This window comes from Crassostrea angulata, chromosome 2 (genome assembly GCF_025612915.1).
Source record: "Crassostrea angulata isolate pt1a10 chromosome 2, ASM2561291v2, whole genome shotgun sequence".
NCBI classification, from domain to species: Eukaryota; Metazoa; Mollusca; class Bivalvia; order Ostreida; family Ostreidae; genus Magallana; species Magallana angulata.
Window position 1 is genome coordinate 53,582,413 of NC_069112.1, and position 11,672 is coordinate 53,594,084.

An 11,672-nucleotide genomic window follows, 5' to 3' on the forward strand; every position below is an offset into this window, starting at 1 on the left:
TTATAAAAGTTGGGAAGGTTTTACGAGAACTGGATGAATAACTATTGAATTAAGAAAAACATAGGATTCTAGCAGCAGTTTTGATTAAACTGAGATATTTTGCCTTCACTTGGTATGTTTATTTTATTTTGGAAACCGCGGGGTAGTGTTGTTCTATCTCATTTTATGTTAAGGAATATACGTATGCTATTTATAGTTGTCACGTGATAACGCACCAATGTGGCAGTAATGTACTACCCGATTTTATTGCACTTACATCTATTTCAAAGGATAATACTAAGTTTTTGATCGTATTCAAAATAGTTATTTAATTTCACGGTTTTGAATATAACAGTCAAAATAAGACGCTAAATTGCCCATATGCTTCCTTAACACCCCCGCGAAAGGGTGCTTTTGATGGAAAGTAGAAATGTGTTAGTTCTTTGTTATAAAAAATATCCATTTTAAACTCAGAACTTTTCAATATTTTTACACGTATTAATGACATCTAAATCATATTTCTAAAACTAAGAACAAAAATCCACAAATTGTAGTAATAGTTTTTTTATCAGAAAAATACCCAAAATCGATCGCAGTCAATTTTTGTCCTGACCTTTATCTCTCTTCAACAATTTAAAAATTACTATCATGAGGTGCATTATGAAACATTTGTGATTCGTCAATATTACATGTATATTAATCAAGACTTCCTTCTCCTTATATAATTTTTGTTAAACAATGTACTTACTTATTTAGATATGTGAATAATTTTTTTTTCTTTTATCAGTCACGTAGCATCGTTTTTTTTTAAAATGGGGTGGGGCTGATGGGTGTGCCGACTCATCCCAAAAAATCTCAACAAGAAAAAACAAAAGGGATGAAATGTCTAAATCCTGAAAATCCTATTCTGTGGGGGGGGGGGGGGGGGGGGGTGGGGGGGTGGGGAAGGTATTATTCACACTTTAGACTTCAATTTCACTGTTTATTTCCTTTTTTCAATTAGATTTTTTACATGGTCCCATTAAAGTGTGTGTGTGTGTGTGGGGGGGGGGGGGGGGGGCAACTTCACGATAAATCAATTTTTCGTATGTAAATTTGAGGAAAATCTTTGCTGCACAAAAAGGTGGGGCAATATACCAACACTGACACTGTGCTGACTATTAATGATGAATGTCTTACCCAGGCAGACTTTAGTTATTAAACTCCTTATATTTTTCCCAATAATCCTACACATTGACTAAAAATTATGGGATACATTGTCTTCAAGCGTTTCAAATAAAATTGACAACAAATTCAATTCCTAAATGCATAATGATTTTGATACGGTTAACTAGAAATGCATTTAAGTCAGCTGTATTGTTTGGTCAAGCAGACTGTGCATTTGAGTAAACTGCATGCATAAAGGCTGTTTTCTGTAACTAAAATGTCTTTGTTTGTGTAATTCAAATAAAATGGATTGATTCGCTGAACGATTACATTTTGAATTTCGTGTGTATTTTTGTGCAAGGAACCTTCAACAACTGATACACATGTTCACATTAATTTGAAAAAGATTTAACTTTCAGCAATGTAACTATTATTTGTCATTTTGGTTGAAGATTTTCCACATATGTTTGTACTGAATAAGTTTTTAGCTCACCTGAGCTGAAAGCTCAAGTGAGCTATTCTGGCTAGGAGGTTATAAACGCTAGCTCGGGCTCCAGCTCCAACTCTAGCTCGAAAAGCAAGTTTGGAGTATGGCTCCAAATAATTTTAGGTTATAAAATCTGGCTCGAGCTCTGTCTCCAAAATTGGCTCCAAAGCTGTCTCGAAAATTTCGAGCTGGAGTACATACTCGAATTGTGGTTATAAAACTTTCGAGTACGGAAAATATACTCCAAATGGAGTATGTAAAGCTTAAATCTCGAGTAAGCTAAAGAGCTTACTCGAACTTTCAAGTTTGTACTCAGGGTGTCGTCTGCTTTCATAGAAATGGCTGCACATCAACGCATAGCCAACAGAGAACGCGTTCCGCGTAATTTTAGGGATAGGTCAAACCCACTGGAGGACTTGTCAGCTTCTGACATATTTGCAAGATATAGGTTTCACCCAGATACCATTATCGATCTCCTGAGGCAGCTCCCTGACTTATCTACTCATACAAAGAGGAACCTCCCAATTCCACCCCTCCTTCAGCTGCTTGTGACATTAAGATTTCTTGGTACAGGTGCCACCCACATCCTTGTTGGTGATGATGTGAAGATTTCAAGATCAACAGCAGGGCGATGTATAAGGCAGGTATCGGCCCTTATTGCAAATTTGGCACCAAACTACATCAGCTTTCCAAGGGGAGATCAGGCGCGCCAAGTGATGCTGGAGTTTGCACATATTGCAGGTTTTTACTAAGATAACTATAACGAAAACATTTACTCTGATCAGTACTTTTACTTGGAACATAACTTGTTTAGGAAATTATTACTTTACCCTGTTTATATACATCGACCCTTTAAATGTATGGGGGTTTGGGAGGAGTGAAAGTTCAGTGAATTTTTACCAGTTCAGAAAATTTGTTCTATAATTTCATTTACCTAAAAAATGTGCTTCACAGGTTTTCCAAAAGTGTTGGGTTGTGTAGATGGTACACATGTTCGAATAACCAAACCATCAGGGCCTCAAGAGGCAGATTTCGTAAACAGAAAACAGTACCATTCATTAAACGTGCAGGTACCAATAAATTAGCTTGAAAGCATTCATGCACAAGGCATTCAATATATTTTTTACGTAACTAAGACTCTTGTCCAAATTCAATAACTGACTTAAATCTTGATATCAATTAAGAAATACATATATATAAGTCGTGTACCAGGTTAATTTCATCACCCCTTCCCTTTTCTCATGCAGATGGTATGTGACCCAGCTTTCAAAATTACAAGCATATGTAAAAGAAGTTGTTCGTTTATTATTGAGACCTTGACCTTTCAAACATGACCCTATTTAACAAGAGACCTATTGACCACATTGTTCAACTGATTTTTGAGAAAAAGAAATTTTTTAAAGATTTTTCTTTCTATATTCCTATGTAAAAATTCAATTCACCTTACCCCCGGGGATCATGATTTGAACAAACTTCAGTTAAATCTATACAACTGGATGCTTCTACACAAATAAATGCTTCTCTGGCCCATTGGTTTTTTGAGAAGAAGGTTTTTTAAAGATACTAACAAATTTTTAATATTTCTCAATTATCTCCCTTTTAAAGAAGGCTTGGCCCTTCATTCTCACAAACTTAAATCCCCTCCACCTAAGGATGCTTTGTGACAAATTTGGTTGAAATCGATCAAGTGGTTCCGGAGAAGAAGTCGAAAATATGAAAAGTTTATGGACACACATACAGACATATGGCTGACAAAAAGTGATCAGAAAAGCTCACTTGAACTTTCAGCTTAGGTGAGCTAAAAACGATGTGTATCGAGTGAACCATAGTAAAGGATCAGTCCAAATGTCAGACTATGTACCGTTAGATTTAAAGGTACATGCGTATTACCGTATCATCAAAGATATTCTTTGTAAACTTGACCTTTGAAATACCCCGGTATTATATTAAGTGAAGGTCCATTGGCGGATCCAGAGGGGGGGGGGGGGTTCCGGGGGTCGGAACCCCACCCCCCCCTTTCTCTGGGACATGTGAATTTTTTTGAAAACTTTTAATGCCTATTTGAAGGCAATTTTCCCCATTTATAATATAAATACTGTAGTTATCTCAAATAAATGCTTTTAACATTGCTTATTTAAAGTCATTTGATATTAAAATATCGTAATTTTGTTCTTATATGAAAAAACTCTGTCGAATTTTTATCGAAATAATGTACATTGTACTCCCCTTCAGCATCCGATGTTTACTACACTGAGTAAACATGTGGAAAATTAAAGAAATACAAAACAATAACTTAAGCAGTATTGCTACAAACACAGATTTACAATAACATCTCCAATGTATTTTCTACTCTATTTCTTTAAAAAATCAATTATAATAGTTCATTTATAACAGTTTTGAACCGACAAGCCATCGAGTAAAACGACGTTCAAGTACGAGTACACGCATTCGTTTTACTTTTTTAAGCCGCTTTCAAATGTATTGTTAGTTTATTAACTTAAGTATTATAATAGATAAGTTTTACTTCGTTTCGTTTTTTTTTCTCCAAATCATGGAATTCCTAATCCGGGGGGGGGGGGGTGTACATAACTTCTCAATATTCCCATCTTTTCAAGGTAAATATATGAACACTTATTTTTGCTGCGAGAAAAATGGGGGGGGGGGGGGGGGGGGCTGAACCCTCTATGATGCTATGTGCCTAATGGTTAGGTTTAACTTTGCAAAAAAAGTGTGGGGGGGGGGGCTAAGCTAAGAAAGTGTCATTCAAATTTTTCAGTTTGCAATGATGATTCTTAATTTAGGTGACCATGATGGGCTGTTACTGGGAGATTCCGGGTACCAGTGCCGTCCTTTTGTTATGACTCCGTTCATCAACCCTGTTAATCAAAATGAGAAACGGTACAATAATGCATTGTGCAGAACAAGAGTGCTGATTGAGCAAACTTTTGGATTCCTTAAAAAGAGATTTCAATGTTTGAATTTTCTACGTACAAAACCAGAGGTGGCAGTAGTCTATATCAAAGCTGCAGTAACTCTGCACAACTATGGTATTGTAAGGGGAGAAGTTCTTGAAACACAGCAGAATGTTGTGCAGGAAGCTGCTAACGTTGAACCTTGTCCTGCTGGAGGTGATGGCTATGCCATGAGGGCACATATTGTGCAAACATTTTTCAGCTAGGTAAGGTGCAATTAATTCATAATTGTTAGACTACTGAACTGAAATGAATTGGATAAACAACTAAACATATAACAGTGTACATTAGTTTATATACATGAATAAACATTCTTAAACTTTAACAGTCCATATGTAAATAAAACAATTAATATTGTCCCACACATACCTTCTTAAAATCTCTCTCTCTCTCTCTCTCTCTCTCTCTCTCTCTCTCTCTCAAAACAGGGGACCAAACATGTATAACATATGGCAAACAAATAACTTTTGTTTCAATCAAGATTCTGACAGACTCATTTTCATCTCATAGAACTTCTGTTTTGTATCAATCAGTTTAATTTCCTTCTCAAGCTTTGTTATTTCTAATTCTAGCTTCCTCTGCTCTAGCCTTATTCTCTTTGTGTCCTCTGTGATGTTCTCTTTCCTTTCATCTATCTTCCTCTTCTCACTTACTTTACCTGAATATAAAGTATAAATAAAAGAACATACATTGAAACATTTTTTCCATTGTTGAATTCTTTTTTATTTACAAATAAATTTTAACATACATTTTTTTACATATAGCTAATGTAAAAGACAATTTAAATGATTTCATTAATTCAAATGTATTTGTATTTTCTGCTCTGATAAAACGCATTAATGAAGGATTTGTTTCAAATCAATTTGATCTTTCAAGGCTATAAGGAACATTTTTTTATCGACATTATGTATAATACTGTATTATCCTTAATAATTGCTCCAGGCACTAAGAAAATATTATTATTTTAGAGTTCAATAATCCTGTTGTCTAATGCATACAAAAAATATCAATAATATATCACTCTGTAAACTAGTAATACATATACTATACTACTTGAGTATATAGCTTATTTTATAACATCACTACTTGACTGTAATTTGGGGAGGGATTACATGGGCTTTGCCTGTTACCCAATCCATTTGAATTCTCAATAAAATATGTTTATATTAAATTAACAGGTTGAAAGATTATGACCCAGACATAGAATACAAGTCAATCTTACCTCTGCTTTCCTTTTCTTTTGAATTGACTGTCCTCTGTGACACAGATGATGGAGCTGGTGCTGAAATAAAAGAAAGAATTGACTACACCTGAGGAACAAGTCGAAGGGTGTTGCACTCAACTTTCTTGTTCAAACTGATGAAATAATTAAGTTATTGAAAAATTATAAAATAAAATTAATACACTTTATTGCAGACTTTTTTAAAGATTGAAGGGGTAGAGTTGTGTATTAAATGTATTTTAATCATGTTGAGGTGGCCCATTACACCTTGAAATAGTTTCTCAAATCAGCAGAAAATCAATTGACTTAAGGAATAAAATTCAAGTTAACTTGCAACAGACTGGTGTTCCATCCAGGGGAGTCAATGACTCTCATTCGCTGGAGATAAGCGCTAGCTGGCCCTATGGGCCTTCATGGCACAGAGAAGGATTTAACTTAACTTAGTCAGAAAACGTGTTACAACCAGACTTACATGTAAATTGTTTTGATAGATAACAAATGATGCATAAGAAATATATAAAATTCAAATAGGTGAAAATATATGCAATTTATATTAGGATGAAAATTATTATTTTTAAAAATTCAACTGAATAAATATGAACTAGCCCTGGGCCGATTCAAACTTGTGATCTGCAGTTCACAGATTGATACTTTATTACCACTGAGTTGCAATGATATTCAAACCATTCGATTGATACAAAAAAATCAACAAAACAATTAAATCACCTTCTAATGAGGTAGGGTCTTAAAGAGCATATTAATGTAGTGAGGTACGGTATTTTAAATTATCTAGAGTTGATTGAAAATATATAAAATTTGTTAATTTTTTTAAAGAGCAATATATGTAATATAATTTTGGTTTTACCTTGTTATTTGATTGGCTATACACAAATTCATCTTTAATTATATTTTCATAACTTGCCAACTTCACGTCAAAAGATGTGCTTGCATAATGCATTAATCTGCTTGACATCAAGCTTGATTTTTGTACAGATTAACATCATTTTTAAAATTAGACGTCTTATTAACTGCAAATGATAGTGAATAAATTTGCGGTTTAAAGCATGAACTGCCCAAATTTATATGTTATACAAATATAACATAGGAAAAATTTATAAATTCATTGTAACAATACTCACCAACTGTATCAACTTGACTTCTATTTGTCTCTGTCTCTCTGTTAGTACAAGTGAATCTTACATCTAAAATTAAAACAAGGTTATCCATGTTAATTCATGTTAATCATTGGTCATTCAGCAGATAATTTACATCACAATACCCTTATAGATATTTCTCTAGTATGTAGTATTTTAAGAGAACTTGATGGCAGTGGCCATTATCAAACTGCATTTATATCCTGTAGTATAATTCAAGAGCTTGTAATAAAGAAATTGAAAAAATCCAAATTTCAATAATGGTAAATCATATGAATTTTCCTTTACTTAGTACCGGTAATAATTTATCGCAAAACAAATCATCAAACACTTTTAGGTAGATCATTGACCATCCTCCTGACAGACTCACAATTTCTATTTTGGCTGGTCTGCCCACCAAACATAAATATGTAACGACACTATATACCAGCAAATGATCAAAATGTTTTCATGCATCCATTCTGGTGGAATGGAATTCAATAACCTGTGATGAATGACTGACTGCTACCGGTACACATGTACTTAAAATTATACTTGCATCTAGCTGTATTGGAGGGTATAACAAAACAGTTATTGAATGGTATTAAAGGTCAAATGACCGTTTTTATCTACAATGAAGAGTAGAAAAATTAAATCATAAGCAATGAATTGGGACAGTTTACACTATATAAACCGCTTCAAAAAGCATAAACTGTTTCAAACCATTTTATATCGTATAAAACTAATAAATATTGAATTCATTGCTTATAATTTAATTTTCCTACTCTTCATTGTAGATAACAACGGTCATTTGACCTTTAAAATGACGTAAAATTGTACAAAATTCAAACAATACGTCAGGCGTATTGATACATTTTTGACGTTAGTCTTACTATGACGTAGACAACATTCTTTATACGATATAAAATAATTTTTTAGTCAATCAGAAAGCGCGTTACAACCAGAATTAATAATATCGGTGTATGACTGATTAATATTTTCTGTGAATTCTTATAAATTTAAATATTAGATTTTGCTTTCTCACCATCACTGTCAAACCCTTCTTCTAGACCAAAAAGACTTGGCCTTCCTTCTTGTCGCTCAAGAAGCACTTCTTCTGCTTCTGTTAATTCAAATTCCACTTGTCCCCCACCTGTCTTCCTGACTTCTCTCTTCAGGTAATCGATTTTCACTTTGGCTGTTAAAAATGAAATGAAATATTTTAAGGTAAATTATGGGATGACGTTTAAATGTTTTGTTTAAATCTTCTAAATATTTTACAGCCAGCCGTAGTAATTACACATGTTAATTAAAATAAATATGATATTCATGCCTTTAATTGAGTCTATACATGTACTAAATACATGTACATATATATGGTATTAATAAACATACTCCTTTGTTTAGCATTGTTGTACTTTTTTCTGCACTCTTCTGGGGACCTCTTGCTGCTGGTAAATTGTCTACAAGAGTTAATATGTGTTAATTTAAGCTTATTTTTTTCAAGTCATGACCTTAATGATTCATAATCAATAGATGTAGATCTCATTCTGAGTCTGTGTAAGAAACTTGTCCTCATTTGTCACATTTTCTTATTTTCTTAACCTTACCCAAAATATATCAATTTACTCGAATTAAATCCATAGCAAAATGGGTTCTAGCTACATGTGTACATGTATTCTAATTGGTTAATTAATTTCTGTTTTCTGTCAGGAAAATGTTAATTTTTTGATCGAACTTATGATTTAATCAAAACTTTTATAACTTATTGAGTGAAAGAGGTATTGTTTAGTAATTCTTTATTTATTATTTTTTAGGGAATCAAAATTTCAACAAATAACATCAAATATACATTAGTACTAGATTCACTAGATCATTGTAACATAACACGGTAAACATAATAACATTGATTAAAATTAAATATAATGTAGTAAAATTAATTTGCATATTTTGCTTATTTTATTTAGGCCTAATAATGTTTGCAACACATTATTTTAATATTTTCACCTGCTTTATAATTACCTCCAATGCAATCTTCATTAATATGATCAACTAGCTACTAATATAGGCATATGATTCTAAAAAAAAAATCAGTGACCTTTTTTTTTTAGAATTTTCTTACGCATTTATAGCATCTGCGACCTCCTCCCAACCCTGCCTCCTCTTAGCCACGCCAGACTTCCCCCCAGGACCCTTGAACTCCCCAAATAGCACATCCTCCCTGTCCAACACGGCAGATATAAGACACGTTTCCTCATCTGCAGACCACTTTGTTCTTGTTTTTTTTATCGCTAAGGTCTACCCTTTCCTTTAAGCAAAGTTTCTCGATGTCTTTTTCTGCCATATTGCGATGAGTACAACTAATCCTATCGTCTGCAGGACACTGAGCAGCCGATGGCACAATTTCCCGGTGCGTTTTGTTGTCAAAAAGTACCTCTTAATGAATAAATATTTCGTGGAAAAGGATATTATAAAAAGTTTTATCAAAAGTATTGTAATAACTCACCGTTATATTGATTCAAGACATGTCGTCAATATAAACAGCAGGGCGCCGCCATTACAGAAGAGTTCCAAAAAAGCCGCTTGTGCACATAAAAAAAAGTTAGAGTACGATCTCGAAAATTGGAGTACAAACTCCCGGGAGTACGTACTCGAAATCTTTTATAACCTCAAAATTTGATCGCGTACTCCTAGGAGTACGATTTTGATTTCGAGCTAGAGTTGGAGCTGGAGCCCGAGCCAGCGTTTATAACCTCCTAGCCAGATCACATTTTGTCTGTCGTCCGTCTGTCTGTCTGTCCGTCCGTCCGTCTGTCTGTCCGTCCGTCTGTCCGTAAACTTTTCACATTTTCAACATCTTCTCAAGAACTGCTACGCCAATTTCAACCAAACTTGGCACAAATCATCCTTAGGCAAAGGGAATTCAAAGTTGTGAAATTAAGGGCCACACCCGTTTTCAAGGGGAGATAATTAGAAATTAATGTACAATTTCGAGAAATTTTCAAAAATCTTCTTCTCAAGAACCAGAAAGCCAGGAAAGCTGAAACTTGTGTGGAAGCATCCTCAGGTAGTGTAGATTCAAAGTTGTGAAAATCATGACCCCCAGGGGTAGGGTGGAGCCACAATGGGGGGTCGACGTTTTACAAAGGAATATATAGAGTAAATCTTTAAAAATCTTCTTCTCAGAAACTAAACAGCCAAGAAAGCTGAAACTTGTGTGGAAGCATCCTCAGGTAGTGTAGATTCAAAGTTGTGAAATTCATGACCCCCGGGGATAGGGTGGGGCCACAATGGGGGGGGGCTGTTGAAGTTTTACATAGGAATATATAGAGTAAATCTTTAAAAATCTTCTTCTCAGAAACTAAACAGCCAGAAAAGCTGAAACTTGTGTGGAAGCATCCTCAGGTAGTGTAGATTCAAAGTTGTGAAATTCATGACCCCCCGGGGGTAGGGTGGGGCCACAATGGGGGGTGGGGGGCGGGTCGACGTTTTACATAGGAATATATAGAGTAAGTCTTTAAAAATCTTCTTCTCAGAAACTAAACAGCCAGGAAAGCTGAAACTTGTGTGGAAGCATCCTCGGGCAGTGTAGATTCAAAGTTGTGAAATTCATGACCCCCGGGGGTAGGGTGGGGCCACAATGGGGGGGTCGACGTTTTACATAGGAATATATAGAGTAAATCTTTAAAAATATTCTTCTCAGAAACTAAACAGCCAAGAAAGCTGAAACTTATGTGGAAGCATCCTCAGGTAGTGTAGATTCAAATTTGTGAAATTCATGACCCCCGGGGGTAGGGTGGGGCCACAATGGGGGGTGGGGGCGGGTCGACGTTTTACATAGGAATATATAGAGTAAGTCTTTAAAAATCTTCTTCTCAGAAACTAAACAGCCAGGAAAGCTGAAACTTGTGTGGAAGCATCCTCGGGCAGTGTAGATTCAAAGTTGTGAAATTCATGACCCCCGGGGGTAGGGTGGGGCCACAATGGGGGGTCGACGTTTTACATAGGAATATATAGAGTAAATCTTTAAAAATATTCTTCTCAGAAACTAAACAGCCAAGAAAGCTGAAACTTATGTGGAAGCATCCTCAGGTAGTGTAGATTCAAAGTTGTGAAATTCATGACCCCCGGGGGTAGGGTGGGGCCACAATGGGGGGGGGGTCGACGTTTTACATAGGAATATATAGAGTAAATCTTTAAAAATCTTCTTTTCAGAAACTAAACAGCCAGGAAATCTGAAACTTGTGTGGAAGCATCCTCAGGCAGTGGAGATTTAAAGTTGTGAAATTCATGACCCCCGGGGGTAGGATGGGGCCACAATGGGGGGGTCGAAATAATTTTACATAGGAACATATAGAGTAAATCTTTGAAAATCTTCTTCTCAGAAACTAATCAGCCAGGAAAGCTGAAACTTGTGTGGAAGTATCCTCAGGTAGTGTAAATTCAAAGTTGTGAAAATCATGATCCCTGGGGGTAGGGTGAGGCCACATGGGGGGGGGGGGGGGGTGTTCAAGTTTTACATAGGAATATATAAAGTAAATCTTTAAAAATCTTCTCAGAAACTAATCAGCAAGATGATTCTTTATAATTGTTAAAACTTTGGCTCCAGGACAATTCTTCGGCCTCACAAGAAGGTTCAGAATTTGATGTAGCTAAATATCCCATATATAAACAATTGTAAAGGATCTTTTTGAGAACTGCAATACTCAACATGTGATATGACTATAAAATTG

The 11,672-nt window shown here is 35.1% G+C and overlaps 1 protein-coding gene and 1 pseudogene across 1 annotated transcript; one reads left to right on the top strand and one right to left on the bottom strand.

The window, feature by feature from the left end:
• The first annotated feature begins 1,647 nt into the window (after window positions 1–1,647).
• On the top strand, window positions 1,648–2,729 carry LOC128170553 (uncharacterized). Its single transcript, XM_052836339.1, has 2 exons — window positions 1,648–2,353; window positions 2,567–2,729. The coding sequence occupies exons 1-2, from the start codon at window positions 1,951–1,953 to the stop codon at window positions 2,695–2,697; spliced, it is 534 nt and encodes a 177-aa protein (XP_052692299.1). The 5' UTR covers window positions 1,648–1,950; the 3' UTR covers window positions 2,698–2,729.
• A 2,130-nt stretch (window positions 2,730–4,859) lies between these two features.
• On the bottom strand, window positions 4,860–9,691 carry LOC128170568 (uncharacterized; annotated as a pseudogene).
• Window positions 9,692–11,672: the final 1,981 nt, after the last annotated feature.